The sequence below is a fragment of the Pterocles gutturalis genome, unplaced genomic scaffold, assembly GCF_000699245.1.
Source record: "Pterocles gutturalis isolate BGI_N339 unplaced genomic scaffold, ASM69924v1 scaffold6976, whole genome shotgun sequence".
Lineage (NCBI taxonomy): Eukaryota > Metazoa > Chordata > Aves > Pterocliformes > Pteroclidae > Pterocles > Pterocles gutturalis.
This window is the reverse complement of record NW_010100219.1, coordinates 49,078-66,213: the sequence shown is the minus strand read 5'-3', so window position 1 is coordinate 66,213 and position 17,136 is coordinate 49,078. Positions and strand designations below refer to the sequence as shown.

General features: G+C 35.7%; 1 protein-coding gene across 1 annotated transcript in view; it reads left to right on the top strand.

Annotated features, from left to right (window-relative positions):
• The window catches only part of LOC104460400 (chromosome unknown open reading frame, human CXorf30), a gene marked incomplete at both ends in the record, with an annotated part of 81,867 nt that overhangs the window by 20,805 nt on the left and 43,926 nt on the right, over positions 1–17,136 (top strand). Inside the window, one exon of the mRNA XM_010078846.1 lies at positions 4,819–4,914. Within this exon, the coding sequence (XP_010077148.1) occupies positions 4,819–4,914 (96 nt within the window). The remainder of the gene's footprint in view (positions 1–4,818; positions 4,915–17,136) is intronic.

Genomic DNA, 17,136 nt, shown 5'->3' with positions numbered 1-17,136 from the left:
ATGCGATTTTCCTTCCAAAATGTTAACCCTTTGTATTTTTCCCCTGTCGTTACGTCTACCCTTTGCATTTATACTGGCTCAGATACTTACAGAAGCACTGTGAATTACTAGCTGTGCAACCCACCCTATTTGACCAGATTATACAATCTTTTGAAGTGCAGGTGTGTATTACATGTGTGATATGAAGGTTCCCATTGTACCTCATGGAGTGCAACATACTTTATTCTCACGTAAATTGAAGGCAGGTATTCTGATTTGTACAAAACAAGAGCAATTATGAGAAGCAAACTGCTTGGCTTGTTGAGCATAGATCTAATGCTGGATAGCACAGTTTAGTACTCTAATACTACTAAGTATTTTTTTTAAAAAAGCTAGTCTCATGTGTTATTCACAGAATAGTGGAAAAGAACAATCAAACTTCTCCACAATGCTATTTCATCAAAAATTATTTATAGACCTTAAATATGGGTACTAAAACCTAGTGAAATGTGATGTTCTGTGAGACATTAGCAGAAGCTGCATTAAGTATTTTAGTGAAAACATAGTCATCTTTCTAACTACAGAGCATTAACTTGTCCCAGGGAGATTTTCAGAAATAAAGACAGTGCAAGACTGATGTTGGTTTCTATGCATCAGAAGTTTTCAGTCTTCATTTTTCTTTACACAGCAGTAGACCCTACATGGTGGTGATCTAATGTTTCTGTGATCTGTGGAATTATGAAAACTTTTATTTGAGGAAATAAATTTTATATTGTGATCTTTATGTAAGTAAAACCATACTTGTTCTTTAAAAGCTGTCTTGAATTTGTTAATCAATCACTTAATATGTAATGTTAATTTTCTAATGCAATTGCTGCTGGTGATCTGTAAGTAAGGTTTGCTTGGTTTTAATTGCAATAAGATAGTTGAGTTACACATTCAAGCTCTTCTTCAAAGTGGTTGTGGATGCTACAATTTGCTCTCTCTAGGAATGTTTACTGTAATTCCTATTTCTTTCTTTCCAGAGGAAGAGAAATCTAGTCTTACAAGCAATCTCATGGATGCAAAAGTTCAGCTTAGTATTTGTGGCCCTTACATATCCCAGAAAACAATTTCCATAATGCCCTATATAATTGGTTGAACTTACATGTTGTCAAGACGTTGTATCTGGAAAGGAAGAAAATAGTTTTTCAACATACTAACTCCAATATTGTAGGTACCATAGAACTGCAGATATGTTAGCTCAGTGTACATTAAAAGCTAATTAACTTGGGTTTTTTCAACATTAAGAATGAATTTGTCATTCCACAAGGCTAGTCAATATGGTGAGAAAGTTATCTTAATATGAATACATTACTTCTACTATGCTTCCTTTCCTAGCAAGAACTAAACTGTTAGTCCTGAACTTGCTCTTCAATAAATTTCCTTTTTCCCCCACCCTGTTTATTTTGCTTGTATCAGATTGTTAATGAGATGTCTAAAACGGAACATTGTTTCAGGACAATTTACAGCCCTAAGTTATGGGGAAGACCAGATCTTTTACTCATGCTGTGATGATCCACCCTTTATTTCAATGTGTTTTGACACGAAGAGCCTATTTTTGTGCTAGGATCTCTCAAAGCAGTGAAAAACACAGTTGGGAAGTATAACCTTGTTAGGAATGACAGTAATAATACTTCAGACATAACAGTAACAACCTACCATCTGAGTTAATTAAACACAAACATTTTAGTCTGAAATATAAAGTGGTCTTAATTAAGATCACTTAAGAGAGAGTGACAGCCTAGTCATTCTTAAAACCTGTTTTGTTTTCCTGAAAAATGTTAATCCAAAGAGTAGAAATGACCCTGTCAGCAGGTAACTCAAATTCACAGGAGTTTTTGAACCTGTGTCTGTGAACAGTACTTGAAACTGTAGGTTTAGTAGTATAAAAAACAAGGTACTACCATTTTGAAACTTCTCAGCTGATATTTTAGCGTTAAACAAGGTACGGGAATGCTTTCCTTTATTTAACCTTGTGCTGGACTCGACACACTCATTGCTGGTCACGCGAGGCCAAGGAGAGGGCAGAACAGTGAAATTGACGGAAAGTAGCAAGTCAAAAGGTAGAATGAAATGTTTGATTGATCTTGATCTTTACAAATTGTGTTTCAGCCCATGTGGTGCTTCTTAAGAGAATTAAAAGTGGCAACAATGAAAACAGAGCATCTCAATTTAACTGTACAAGCAATGAATATCATCAACATTTATAGATTTGCTTAATGCTTTAAAGAAGAATGTTACTGTTTTCAAGTAACATTCAATAGGCTTTTGCCCTAGATAGATGTGAAATTATGTTTAGAATTGCATAGTTCAGGAATTAAAATATAAATTAATTGGGAATTGTCATATCTGGAACATTTCTGAAGCTGTCAATTTCATTTCTGAAGCTTTGTCAAACCCAAGAGCATTATTCCTCATAAATGTTTCTTTCTGTGAATTTTGACTGATATTGTAGCACAAACGGCCCTTTATTTTGGATAATTATAGAGCAAGTAAAAACACTCACCATTTGATAATTTGTGATGGACTCCTGGACCTCTTAAGACTTGGTATTTTCTTACTGAATTTGGTAGCCATAAGCTTTCTGCCTGGGATTTAGTTACATATCTGTGGCTTAAATCTGCAGCTCTTGTTCACAGAAGCATTCATAACTACATTAAGAATGTTAAAGGAATGAATGTTTTCAGGAAAAAAAATGCAACTTTTTTTTAGGGGATACTCACTTCAAAGTTTGAAGGCCCATGATCAAACAAGCATTTAAGGCTACAGCGGTAACTAGGAATCAGACAAGGGAAGTAAACCACTTTTCTGGAATCCAGTGTTACCTGTGTTATCAAAACTGATACCTGTGTCAGTGTCTAAGATTGCTTTTGATAAGAGTGTGTGTGCAGTTATATTAGAATAGCTGTCTCATACTGTTGATTATTAAAACTTACCTTATTTCCAAGGTAGGTTGCATGCACAGTAGCTTGGCTATGTCTTTTTAAACACAAAGATTTCTAAACTAGGATTGCCATTTTTCAAATGTGAATTGCAAAATGTTTTCAAACAGCTTTCTCTGACTTTATTACGTAACTGAAGTATATACTCAAAGGCAAGTCTGCTAATAGTTATTTTTATTTCAGGCAAAATACGCTGGACATAAGTATTATTGCATACACTTAAGTCTGCTAGAATGAAGTAATACAAATGTGAAGAAATCTATTTTTTTCAAGTCAGTTTTGAATGTGGATGATCAGTTTAGAATAAAAATGCTAACATCGCTTTATGCTGATTTGGGCACAATTCAAACCATGGTGTTAGCTACCAATTTAAAAATTGACGTGCAAATATGTAAATGCATTTTTGAAACATCATGAAACATAACCTAGTGCTTTTAATTTTATACAGTGAAATTATTTTTCAGAGAAAAAAAATATATTTCCGGAGATTAGTTAGGTGGTTCTGTGAAAATTACTTTTTAGCTGACTATGCAGACAGATATAAAGAAAAAATAAATTACAGATATTTTAAACTTTGGAAGACTCTTCTAGTAGGGGAAATTCACAGTATTAATCTTGTTTGCATCACAGAGAAAAAGACAGAAAAGGATTCCTTCAGAATAATTAGCTTTATAGGGAAAGCTCTCACAGTAGCCCTGTTTCTGCCGCTGTGTTATCTCAGGGCATGAAAGATGGCAATATAGTTGTTTTATTGATATATTAAAATGGGTGTGTAGGATTTTCTTATGCACCCATCCTTTAATATTTGGAAAGGTCACTTAAATTCTTTAAGTATTTCCCTATAATAAATTTCATTTTAAACCTCTAAGCTGGTTTCCAAAACATGAAACTTTGTCCTGAGGTGAAATAATTTTGAGGCTGTTTCTCTTCTCACAAGAAGTAAGAAGTTTTATATTTTCAGGAGATCTTTTATTTGCCTTCCTGGACATTTTTGCTCATTGTTCTGTTCCTTAAAGATATTTTAACGTTGTTGTGTAACCCCAAATAACAGTCTTCCCCTGGCTGCTTGATGCATTCCTGTGCTTCATATCATCCTGTCAGCAGTTCATCATTCAGTGCTACTACTCTTTAATATGACATATTATTCAGAAATAGTCTATCTATTGGGCTCCGATTCTTGGAGTTAACTGCTAGATGTATTTCCTAGAAGGCATTTTCTGCAAGTGTCAATTCTTTTAGCAAGACATCTTTGGCTGCTTGAACAGCTCCAAAACTCATTTATAAAAACCAGTTTTTCCCATCTCATTTTTCATTTATCCAGAACAGTGACAGTAATCAGTGAAAACAATCAAAATAATGTCAAAATCCTCTGTCTCTATGAAGTAAACTGTTAGTTGATATGGTAACTTGTCATCAAGAAAGCAATTCTTGTCTGCCAGTGTTGCAGTACTGCTGGTCCTGAACCTGTTTCTCTAAAGGTTTCTGTTACGTTTCATATCACCATGGACTTCTTGCCCATTTGAATTTTATCTCAGTTTATTTGTAATCTCTAGATATTATTTAATTGAAAATATTTTAAACATTGTTTTTTCTTGATATTGTGTTATTTTATTTTAATTCTATTAAAGAAGATCTCCATACTCTATCTATATATATCTTCACCACAATGAGGAAAATACTGAGAGAACATTTAAGCAAAGGGGGGAAAAAAAAAAGGCCCATGTGTTCCCATTTAAGAATGTATTCCTTAAAGCCTCTGACTATGAAAGTCTTTTGTTAGGGAAATTGTTCAATCAATTTTTACTTTTAAATGAGTTTCCCTGAATGATTTCTTAATTTTTCTTTTCTTTTTTAGATCAGGAGCAGTCCATTTGTTATCGTGGTGCATCTGCCCTAACCAAGCCGACCAGTAAGGAATCTGTTTTCCGTCTTCTGCTTAAACAACCACGAGGTGTGTAATCTCTTGAGTTCTACTTTATATTTTTTACAAGATGTGGTCCTTTATGGTCCCTGAAATCTAGAATGTGTATAAAATTCCATGTTTTGATGAGTGCAACTCATCAGTTGATGTGTTGAATCTGGTTTCTTGTGGAAACAAGAATTAGCCCCATGTCAATGAAGTTTGTTTGTTCTACTTAAAATAAATAAGTAAGTAATTAATAATCAAAGGTGCATCCAGTAAAGTTCCTCTGAAGTGTGTGTTGTTCATTTTTGACAATTATTTTTTCCTCACCCCTGCAAAAATTTTCTTGGGCTTTTGAAATATGATTTATTTTATAAATAATATCTTACCATCAAAGCACAAATATGTGTGATGCCAAAGTGATGATTATGTGTAAAAGAAATAAGAGGGCTGCAACCTGACCTCGTAATAGATGCTACAAATACTATATAAATAGGGTAAATGAGCCCATGTAGTAATGTAGTCTTGATGTATTCCTAGGAAATACTTTCAATTAAGAGACTAAATCCAAGTAACTATAGTTGTATTTTGGAACTGTCAAGATGAGCAACACCACTATAAAAATGTGTATGAAATACTAGGTAGAAAAGCATCAATTGTTAAAGTTCTTAACTAAATTTAAATGAATGATTTCTTTTAAAGTTTTTTTTTTATGAGAAATTGTATGTTTTTGTAATAAATGCAAATGAATACACTTGAAAGGTAATCTTTCAAATATATTTAAACTATTATCAATACTTATTTTATCAATTTATCCTGCAACAAGTCAGTTTCCTAAAGCCTGAAGTACCAGGAAGCAAAAACGTGTAATTTCTAAGACATTTATTTTTAAGATAAAATTTTGCTAGATTGAAGAATCAGTTAAGGAAAAAAGGAAGGGGTAAGAAATTCCAAAAATAAATTAGTTAAGCACTTATGGCTGCTTTTGTCTTTGCTAAATAAGCAGAAAACAAAAATAGACTTCACAATTATTTGCTGCTAGATATGCTTATCTTTCTCTGCAGACTTGCAAGTTCTTTGAACTGTTTTTTTCTAAGCTAGTTTTTTCTGTTGCAGACTACTGTTTTCTGTATTTTCCCATGTTGTACCTGATAATTTAAAATGTGACAATGAAAACTAGAAACTATAAACGGGAAGAAACTGGAAAGAATAGAAGTATTTGATTTTATTTTCTCAATTAAATTTTAAATGACATTGCTGGTCACATCTGATCTGAGATAGGATAGGAAAGGATTGAATTGCCCTTAGTGTCGTAATTATACCAAAATTTATATATGACTTGTATATGATAGCAATTGATTTATTCTATTTATCTAGTGTTATTGTAAAGCTTGGGTTTACCATACAAACTTACAAGTTATTCATTGCTGACGTATAGGAGGTAGGTAGATTTCTGTATTTACACAGGATATTTAAATATTTTTCCTAATAATAATTTCTATAGATTACTTTTCAGATATGCTTTCTAATTGCAAAGCACACAGATCAATTATTCATATCTTAAATTATTTACCAAGTAAAATAATCTTCCTTGCTAGTATGCCACAGAAATATATGTGTGAACATCCATTTCATGTTACTGTAGATATCAGAATAAGCCATACAATTTTCTTTAAAGAAATGGTATCTATCTCAGATTAAAGATCTGATTTAGAAAAATTAAATGAGGGTGACTTATTTTCAATTTCATTCAAAAAATTACCATGTACTGTGATTTTCATGAAGAAGTACTTGCCAAACCTTTTTTTGTAAAGGATATTGCAGACCTTGCTGTTCCGAGGAAGGAACTGTTTTTGTTTGTTTTCTCCCGTTGAATCTTACTATGCCTCAACAATATTTCTGGGTGATACAGATAGAAAGATTTAGAAGAAAAAGAAAATGTAAGACTCGATCTGGACATCATATTGTTTTCTGTATGTACATTTTACATAGGCATATATTAAAGTTGTAACTGTTGTCATGAGATTATATTTATTTTTTTCACAGAAGCAGTGAGAAACTGTACAAAAGAATCCAATTCATGTATATAGTAAAACTGACAGAGCAACAACTTGACAGAATTATTGCAGCAGCAAAGCATTCTTTATAAATTGTACTTTCCACTAGTTAATATTTTATATCTTGAATATTTTAATGGTGTAAATATTTTGCTCTGAGGATTCTGCAGCCCAGTCTTCCTTGTTGGGAGGCCCCAAGACTTGTGAATGAATGCTTTTTTTGCACCTGGTCTCACTCGCAAGTCAGGGACAAAGGAATCATGTTAAGAACCATTTTTATGGAAAGACTGTGCTTCTTTTTCCCTACTCTTAACGGTAGATGAAGTGTGGATTAGATGCAGGTGTTACTGCTCTACCACTGTTTCCTATAACAAATTAAAAATACTTTTAAAACATGTTGGAATCAAATATTCTTTGTTAGAGTATGATTGCTAGATCATTTTGAACAACACTTACACCTGTGGAAAAACCATGCTTGCTGCTAATTAATGATTTGGTTTTCTTCACTAACTCTAAAAACTGAAGGAAGAGATTCAGAAATAATGAGATAGGCTGAGAATCTTGGAATCCCTTTTCCATCATACTTTTACAAAAAAGTAATACTAGCTATGCTGTGAAATTGTTACTCATGGTAGACCATCCTTTTTTTCTGCCTTGGCTTCACAGTAGCAACATAAATCTTCTGGACTGCTTGGTACTGCTTCCCAGTAACACAGACTGCATTACTTCACTCGGTTCTAATGCTGAAGCTGTGATCTCATTTTGCACTCAACCTCCAGTCATTGCAGTTTATGGCTTAGCTGATGTTCCAGGTGGTCAGTAAGCCTGTCTGTTGTGAATGACTTGGTGTAGCATCAAAAAAGAACAGTAAACAGGGCAGTTAGCTGAACCCAGTTTTTTTCAATCTCTCTCTCCACATTTCAGCACAAGTTTTGTATTTAGAAACTTCTATACTTTAAAGCTGTCTTGCCACTTGTTCCATGTTCATCTCTTTTCCCTTTTTACTGAGATGTCTATGAATAGCTATTTAATTTTGCATTCTGACTTTGCTTTAGTGTAAAATACATGTATGTAATAACCCTCCCAAGCACTTACAAAGAAAAGATAAAATATATTCAATAAATGTATACACTGTTAGAGAAACATTTTCAAAAAAAGCTGCCTGCAGTGTTAAACCCCTTTGATAGCAATCAAATTTGAGATATTAAAATTCTGTATATGCACTTTGGAAGCATGTTACTATTATAGTTTCATATTTTATTCAACAATATTTGAGAAAGCAATTTAGCGTACTTTTTATGTTATGTACAGTACACTATGATTATGGATAATTTGGCTTTTAAACTAATTTCACCTAAGAAATGGCATAAATTTTGTTCAGCTCCTCGGGCCATTTCTCTAAAATTGTTAAATTTCAATACTTCATTCTTTAATCAGATACTTATTTGCATCTGCTTTTTTCTTTCAGTAATTCTGCATGCACATTTTTTTCTTGTGATTGCTTTCAAAGACTGAAAAACAATGAAACTAACATACTTCATTTTCCTGGCTGTCTTAGTTCCTGGGAAGACTCTGTCCCTCTTTTATAACGCTTTCATTGTCACAAAATGACTTGAAGAGCTAGAAAAAAAGAGCTGTGAGAAATAGTTCTCCATTCTAAGAGACTATTTTGAAAATATATTGGAAAATGTTAAGCTCTCTTTCCTCTTCCATGATTTAACTGCATTCTGTGACCATGGTTTAGTCACTCACAACAAGCAGAAATAATTTTACACTTTATAACTTACATCAGAGGTTGTGTCAGGAAGTAGTCAATATTCATATAATGGATTGGAAAGGGACATTCAAGAAATAAGACTGAAAAACCAGGTATGTCTTATGCAGTACTATCCTATTTTTATCTTCATAAACAGTCATTAATAATGAACTTAACTGGAGAAGGATACACACACACACACACACACACACACACACAGAGACCTCACTGCAAACCAAAATGAAATGTTAGGATAATTAGGACATTCACTTAAAAAAAGAGTGTGCTCCTTCTTTTCAGGATTTTAGATTCAACATTTCCTTCTTTTTAGCACACATTTTCTGTGGGAAACTGAAGGAATTAGAGTTCCATTGAAGTGATGGAGGATTCAGGTGCCAGATTTCCTTTGAAATTCCTTAGTCTAAGTATTTTCCTGTCATATCTATTCAAGTCTTCCTTCTTTATGATGAACTTCTGCTACTTTTCTTTAGTTTTTATTTTCTTTCATTAGTGCTATTGCCTTCCTTGTATTTTCACCTTTTGAAGCTGTCAGGTTTCACTTTTCTGAGTAAAACTGTTGAACAGATGTACTATTCAAATGAGTAGTTCATAAACTTTGGTACATTAATTACTTGTGCTACACAAGATTCATTCAGAAAGTATACACCCTAGTAGCAAGTCAAAAGCTGCCCCTGTGAGTGAGAGTGACCTCTAATGCCCATGGTACAGATGCTAGCATACGGAAAAACAAAGTTCATGATTCTTTATTTAGGTTTTCTTGAACCTCTACTAGCTAGTGTAAATAACTTCTAGGCTGGATGAATTTGTGAGGAAGATGTTGAACTTGAATACAGAGATTAATTTCTTGTTGGCCACATAAATAATACTGGATTTGAACACCTAATTTAGGAAAACAATTTGAAAATAATGGAAAATTAGGTACAGCTGTTTGAATTTAATCTGGGCTGCTCTGAAGGTTAGGGTTGAGAGTTTTCTCAAAAAAGGGTTTTCTCTTCCCCTGCTGGCCTGTTTACTGATCAAATAGCTCTACATATGCTGTGCAATGGGTACATTAACTGTTTCAAGACTGCATACTGTATATGCAGAAGGCATTGCAGGTAGGTGTCATACATCTGTCTGACTTCATGTCTAGGACTGTGGGACCAGTCGGCTGGTTTTGTTGTAGATGGTGAAGGAATGATGTCAGAAAGGAATGAAGGCAAGGAGCAGTCAGGCAGTTTTCTGAAGTCAACAATCAGTGGCTCCCACTGGTACTGTTCCTCAAGGTGTGGGAACATTCAGCTCATCTTTTCTTTCTACTCTACTATCTTTCTTCTTGGGTACAGTTTGGTAGATCAGGTTTTGCCTCTGAGTGTCCCTGTTTTTTACTCTGCTGCTTCTTCTCCTTCTGTTCCTGAGATGCTATGAGGGCTCACTTCCTGGGAGGGGCCCAGGATTAACTCCTGGATCAATTCACTGCACAAAGGAAGGTTTAGCTCCAGTTCTGCTATGATGCTATGAATATAGGACCGTGGCTGGCTGCTTGCAGACTGCATCTAGATGGAGAGTTATTGGTTGTTGGATACCTTAGTAGAAAAATTTACGGGCCACGTGCCCTCAGCACCAATCTGTCAGAGAAAGGTTTACTTACAGGCTATATCCTACTCTAGGTTGGCCCCTCACTAATGGAGGTCACATAGAGTTGGTGGTCTGCCAACCAGGAGCTTCGTGTGAATATTGTCATACCATCTTCACTGGAACTGTCCTTTGAGAGACCCACCTGTCTTCCACCTTGGGTTTATGAGATTTTCTTCGATGGATCAGTTTTGGGGTGGCATCTTTTACTGCACACAAAGAGACTTTGCAAGCAGGATTCATGCAACTTAAGACTATGCAGCTTTGTTTTATTGGCTAATGCACACAGTAGATATTAGGACTAACATGCTGCTAGGCTAGGTATTATTATGGTCAGTATGCCCAGTGAGACGCATGATATATCTTTGCTGCCCAGGTTGTCATCAGCCATTTGGGGCTGGGTCAGCCTCCACTGCTTCTTGGAATGGACTGATCCATTATGTTGCTGAGTTGCTGCTTTGTGAATATTTTTTTTCTTTTCTTAGAGTTTTTTTATGTTTTTTCACTTCAGTAGTGTCTTATTGAGTCCCTGAGCTGCTACTACCATTCTTTGTGTGCTTTCACATTTCTTGTCATGCAAGGCTTAAGTATTTTCGCATGCCTTAGCAATTTTCTCAGTAAAATCAATCCAAAATGTTGGAACTGTGCTGCACCTAATTAGGCTTGTATCACAAACTGCTACACTGAAGATTACACATGCCTTTGAAGAAATAGTGGTTTATGCTCACCACAAAGTAGAAGCCTTCTCAATCACAGTATATGCAAGTCAGAATGAGTTTCCTTCTTGTCCATCTTTGGCCTATGTGTATAACTGTTGCCTTGTATAAACCTTCAGGTAGTGTTTTTCCTTGTTCTGTAATCTCTGATGTGTCATCATGGCACTCAGAAGCTTGTAGGGATGCAGATTTGCTTGTGAAATTTCCAGCAGAAGGGAAGCCATGGGAATCCTTCCTACTCCATGTGCATGGCAGTTTCCTGATTGATGAATCACCCTGGCTTACCTCTCACAACCAGGTGAAACCATTAAAAAAGAGCAGTGTTCTCATGTTATAGTTGACAGAGAAGCATGCTTTTTTAAAGAGGGTCACTACTGGGTCATGGCATGGCAACAGGAGTGATGCGACCTAAGCTATATTTATCCCAAGAGCGATATATTGACAAATTCAATGCATTCCATCTGGTGGCATTCTTGAGTGTAGGTTGTCTCTACTGTCAACATGGGAAGCCTTGGAGAGCTCTCTAAAGCCACAGCACATTCAAGACTTTCCTCACATGGAGAAAAACAGTAATCAGGAGGGACATATTTGTGTCACATTTTAAGGCACTCCTGCAAACTCACCATGTGAATGAATAGCTGGAAACTCTGTGCTCAAAAATATTCTTAAAGGAAAGCCTGGTTACAGGCAGTGGGAACTATGGTGTTAAGGAGTGATACGCCTTTCAGTGCTGAAAAGGTGTGCTTGGTATATTGGTACATAGTAAAATGAAATATGCCAATACAATGAACAACAAAACTTAAAAATTTTTCTTTATACTTTTCTGGAATGTCTCCAGGCCATATTTTATATCTATTTATAGGACCTGTTATATGCATTCTTTTTACCTTTGAGTTTTACTTTGTTTACAAATCATATGGTATGGACAAATCTTTATATGTTTTTGCCAATCCTGGCAACAGTTTCAGTGAAATAACTTGAAGTGAATGAACTGTAGCAGCACTGTAAGAATAAGCAGAAAGTCTTCATTACCGTTCTTTTAAAAACAATCCCTTGAATTTAAGGAGTAGAACAGTACATTCTCTTGACTTTATAAGGAAATTATTTATCTACTTGAGCATGCTCTCCTGATGCTGCATAAAGAGAGAGAGGAAAAAAGATAGTCAGGATGCAAATGAAATAAGGGAAGACATCAGAAAACCATCTTTTGCATAGTCTCATGCAAGTCTGTATAAGACTTTCCATGTAGATTTATCATGGAAAACAGATTTTCAAGCTGTAATTGCCTCACAGATCTAAGCTTGGCCATGCAGTAGGCTACACCAGAATCTTATGATTTGTTACTGAACATCCAGAGTATAGCACTTCAGATTACTTAAACTATGCAAGTCAGTCTCAGGGGAGGCTGTTATTTCACATTATCTTAGCCTATTTCTCTATTTAAAAATATCTACTGTGTTTTAGAACTTGATAAGAAATTATCTTCTTCAATTTCAATAGAATTAGAAAATTAAAAGATGATTAATTCTGATTTATAATAGCGTATTGCTGATAATCTGTTTGATAACAGCTGTGGATGGACAAGATGGAGCCAGAATGTGTCCTTGAATAAGACAGAACTAATTACTTCCTTCTCTCCCCTTTTCCTGGTTCTTGCTCCTAGTCTTCACCTGTTTAGGTAATAAACCCAGTGAAAACTCCAGAGACACAGATTTGTTTAATCTTATAAATTAATCAGTAAATCTGTGTCTAGCCCTAAATTGGCTATAAAAAGTTATCTGCACTAATCTTTTGTTTCCAGATGCACATGCACAGTGGGGAAATTACTAGCACTATGAAGCAGTTGTTTCTTGAGGAGCAGAACTAAAGAAGCTTGATTTTATAGACTTCGGTCTCATATCCATTTTTCCTGTCCTTCTCTGCTTTTTGAATAAACACGACAGGTCTCTGTCTCCCATGAATTCATCTATTCAAGACCCTTCCACATCCATACTCCACCCCAAATATAAACTAAAGACTAAGTTTTCCCCCTTCCCTAAACTAACTAGTGATTTCCTGACTGAGAACTACAACTGCTGAGTCTGCTGTAGCTTTTCTTCATTCCTGTGTCTATGTTGACTTTCCTGTCTATCCAGCTGCTGAGTTTCACAAAGTGTTTAAGGAGTGTTGAAGATCTATGTCTAACTTTGCTGCAAGTGGACAGAACACTAAAAAAGAAAAAAACCCACCCCATCACCACCCTGCTGGTATTGATATTAATAGCTGAATGTATGGAAAGATGGAGCAATTACATAAATCTTTTTTACTAAAGAGGAGGTTGAAAACAATTACACAGTTCTTGAAAACACTGTAACTGTATTTTTAAATGAGGAGGTATGCATAGGAAAGAAATTGAACATTTTGTGTAAGAACTTTCGGAGATGGAAGATCATGATAAAATTTGGTGATTTTCACAAGGGAGTCTGAGGGGTTGAGGGGCAGAAGAGCTAGTTGGTTTGAACTTTAATGTTTTCCTGTTTTGTTTTAATTACGATATTCTGTCCAGGACAGTAAAGACAATTTAAACTTATCTTAATAAGTAACTGTCTGGGGCACAGATTTTATTTTAAAGCATAAATGCTAAAGGCAGCATTGAAACTGAAGTTTCAAACTTGAAGTTTTATGCCTTAAGAGTGCTTTATAGTTACACTGCTGATTTAATGTTCATTTTCTCCTACATTGAGTTTTTCTAGAACTTTTTTGTAAAATGTTTTCATTGATTTTTTTTCTTTTGGTCAATGAAGACTGTGTCTCAAATATAAGACAAAATCTAAAGGAAAGTCAATTTCTGTATATAGCATGCATTCAACAGCTAAGCAAAGGTTTATTTTTACACCCAGCAACGACACAATACTTCTCAATATAGCGGCTCCAGCTTTAAGCCTTCAGATTTCTCTTAATCAGAATTTGATTTGACTGGCCTGCAGGAGCATTGTATACTCCAGCTTCATTTAAAAATGTTTATTCCCCAAGTGTAAAGTTTTTTTATATATTGATTTCAGTACGAGGTTCTGATCTCTGCTCTGGCCCTTTTTTTCTCATCCTAAGTAGCATCAAATGTTCTTAAAAGTCCAGGCTCCAGTGCCAGTGTGAGGAGTCACCGGGCACAGGTGTTTAGAAAACAACTGTAAGACAAACCCTTAGTACTCTCTGTTACTGCTCCATCAAGGGAGTGTGAACAGCAGGGATGTGCATGGAGTCTCTTTTGGAATTTAGCGTAGTGTAATGCAGACCCTGGTATGTTACACATTTTTTTTATCTTGTATTTGTGTAAAGCCTAGCCACACAAGTCAAATTTACACAATCAAACATTCCATAATAATCCCGCCAAATAATTAGCCTTGCGTCTACACATTTTCCAGAGCTCTATGAATTCTTTTGTTTACCTTTTCTACCCATAATTCTATTTGACAACCCTTCAATAGGTACGTATTTCTGTTGCTGTCTGAAAATGTTCTTACATTGCAACCGCAGTTGGAATTGCATGAAATCTCAATCCAAATTGCAGTCAGCAAGGAATAGAAAGAAAAGTCAGTTACTTTTTTCTTTTTTTAGTTTAGTCGGTAATTCCTCAGGATTCTTTCTTTGAATTGGTTAGGAAAGCTGTCAGAGTGTGCTGGGCATGCAGATATTTATTTTTTAATTAATTGAGTCAGTGTTGGCTGGGCTTTAGTTTAGCAGCATACATGATAGCTGGAACTGTTGCCAATAGCAGAAAAAATCTTGCTGAATAAGGAGGTTCAACATTTAAGAGGGTCTATGATGTAGTGAAAGGTTTAGTATGCTTAAAACCAATGTGAACCTCAGACTGTGAGAGGTAAGAATTTGATGGACTTTGGGACCACAAAGAGTTCTCTTTCCCCTTCTGCTGGAGCCAAATTTAAGCCAGGGGCTTCTCCTGCCCGCCCACCAGCCAAGCTGAACAGCTGTTCCTGCAGACAGACCACCAGACGTGCGCATACACGGTACAAACATGCCCAACCACACAGATCACACCAGAGAGCAGTGTTTTTACCAGCACATCCATAAAAACAATCTTCACTCACATAAATAGGAACAGCACAGGCAGCCTGCTGCAGTTGCTGGTGCTTTGCTGATTAGGATTGAACTGTGCTGGAGGTGCATACACACACTTTCATGCTGTTGATGCACTAGGACACCCTCAGATCTTTTGAATATTATCATGGACTTTTAAGTTTCTCCAGTATTTGTATCTGGCTCCTAGGCTCCTCATCCGGTCACTGGCTCAGACCTTGGGTCTTTGTGGGTGCTGGTCTGCTCCTACTTGCTGACTAGTCCAGCACAAAGTTCACTAGCAGAACAGGCACATACATTCACTCACTCAGCTCACAAATACATGCATGTCTGCTGGTGTCTTGGATGCTAGCAAAGATTTAAGTCTGTTCTGTATGCCTGTTCAGTCTGTAGGCGCTTTACCCGGTCACTGGTTCTGACCATGGGTGTCTTCAGATCCTGGTCTCCTGCTACTTGCTGGCTAGTCTGACTTGATATTAGGTAGCAGCTGACACCCAACCACCCATGCAAAACACTCTTCTCTCTCCAATGACTGGTCTTAGGCTTAGTCTCTCCAGTAGCTGGTACTCAGGCCTCATCCTACTTGCTGGCTAGTCCAGTTAGAAATTTGCTAGTGGTTGACTCAGACAGAGGCTCACGATAGGGAGTGTGCTTACACAGAAGATAGACATGGGATTTAATAAGAGTCTAGGATAGTGATCAAACCTCAGGCAGCATTACTGGCCAGCATCTGCTTACTGCTGGCATATTTTATACTCTTCTACAATTATTCTCTTATGCTTGTCCCTCCCTCATCCACATTGATCTTTCCTTTCCCTCCTGTGTTCTCTTCTCTAAACATCCCATAAGTTTTGTGCACACTTAAATAATATGTTTGGTTCTGTGGTAGGGTATGTGATTAATTGAAATAATAGCTACCAACAGTTGCATTCAGAAGTCAAGCAAATTATTCATCACAGGGGGAGATGCATTTGGTTTGTACAGTTCTGACTGATGGATGAAATTCTTGATTCAGTAGTATATTGGAGTATGTTTAATTTCAGGTATGTAAGACAATCCCTAAATAGCAAACACCTGTTTCAGATGCACTGAAAATAATGGAATATGAATGTGTATGTTAGGCATGTATTCTAATTGCTGTGATGTGAATTGAGGTGGGATTACTTGTGTGTTTAATTATTTTGATAAATACTTTAGTAAGACAAATATGTGTGTTAACTTCAAAATCATATATTTAATCTTCTTCACAAGATATAACCTGGATCAATAATACTGTAGCTCTAGCTCTTGACAAATGAGGTTTTTAAAACTGTTCTCTGTAAGGGAGGGATAATTTAAATGAACATCATATCCTTAGTACTCCACTGCTTTAATTCTCTTCCCTAGATATTTTGTCATACTATTACTAAGATTAAAAAATTATTTAAAATATTTTTAAGGGGGAGATAATAAATTATTCATATTCTCATTAAAAACTGATATCTTTGAGTTAGCAGGGGGAATTGGATTCCCTGATTTACTTTTCTGTCACAAAGCCTGAATGATTAGGCAGGGCCTATTTTGGTTTGATAAAGCAAATGGGATTATACCTGCCCGAGTGTATTTGCAAAAAGAATGCATATCGCTAGTAGCTCTTTCCTTTTCATATAAGTCTCAGTAAAAAATGACTCATCTTTTTCTTCTACCTTTTGTGATGCATACAGGACCTTATTTTCAGCTTTAACAGTATTTATGCTGAAACCCCTTCCTGTTTACATGAAGTTCAGGTTGATACCTTCAATCATCAACATTAGTAACAGTCTTGCCTCTTACAATAATATTTAGGTTTAAGCGATATTTATTTCTTTAATGACTTGTATCTCTGATACCAAGTTAGAAAAACCCACCTCCAATCTAAACAAACCCAGGAAAAAAAGAATGTGGGCATTACTACTGTGTTTGCAATGTGTGAAAGAGGAGGAGGACATGCTTTAACTGTAAACTCAGTCTTTGCCTCTATTTTATTGTCATGCTTATCCTGCTCATAAGTCAT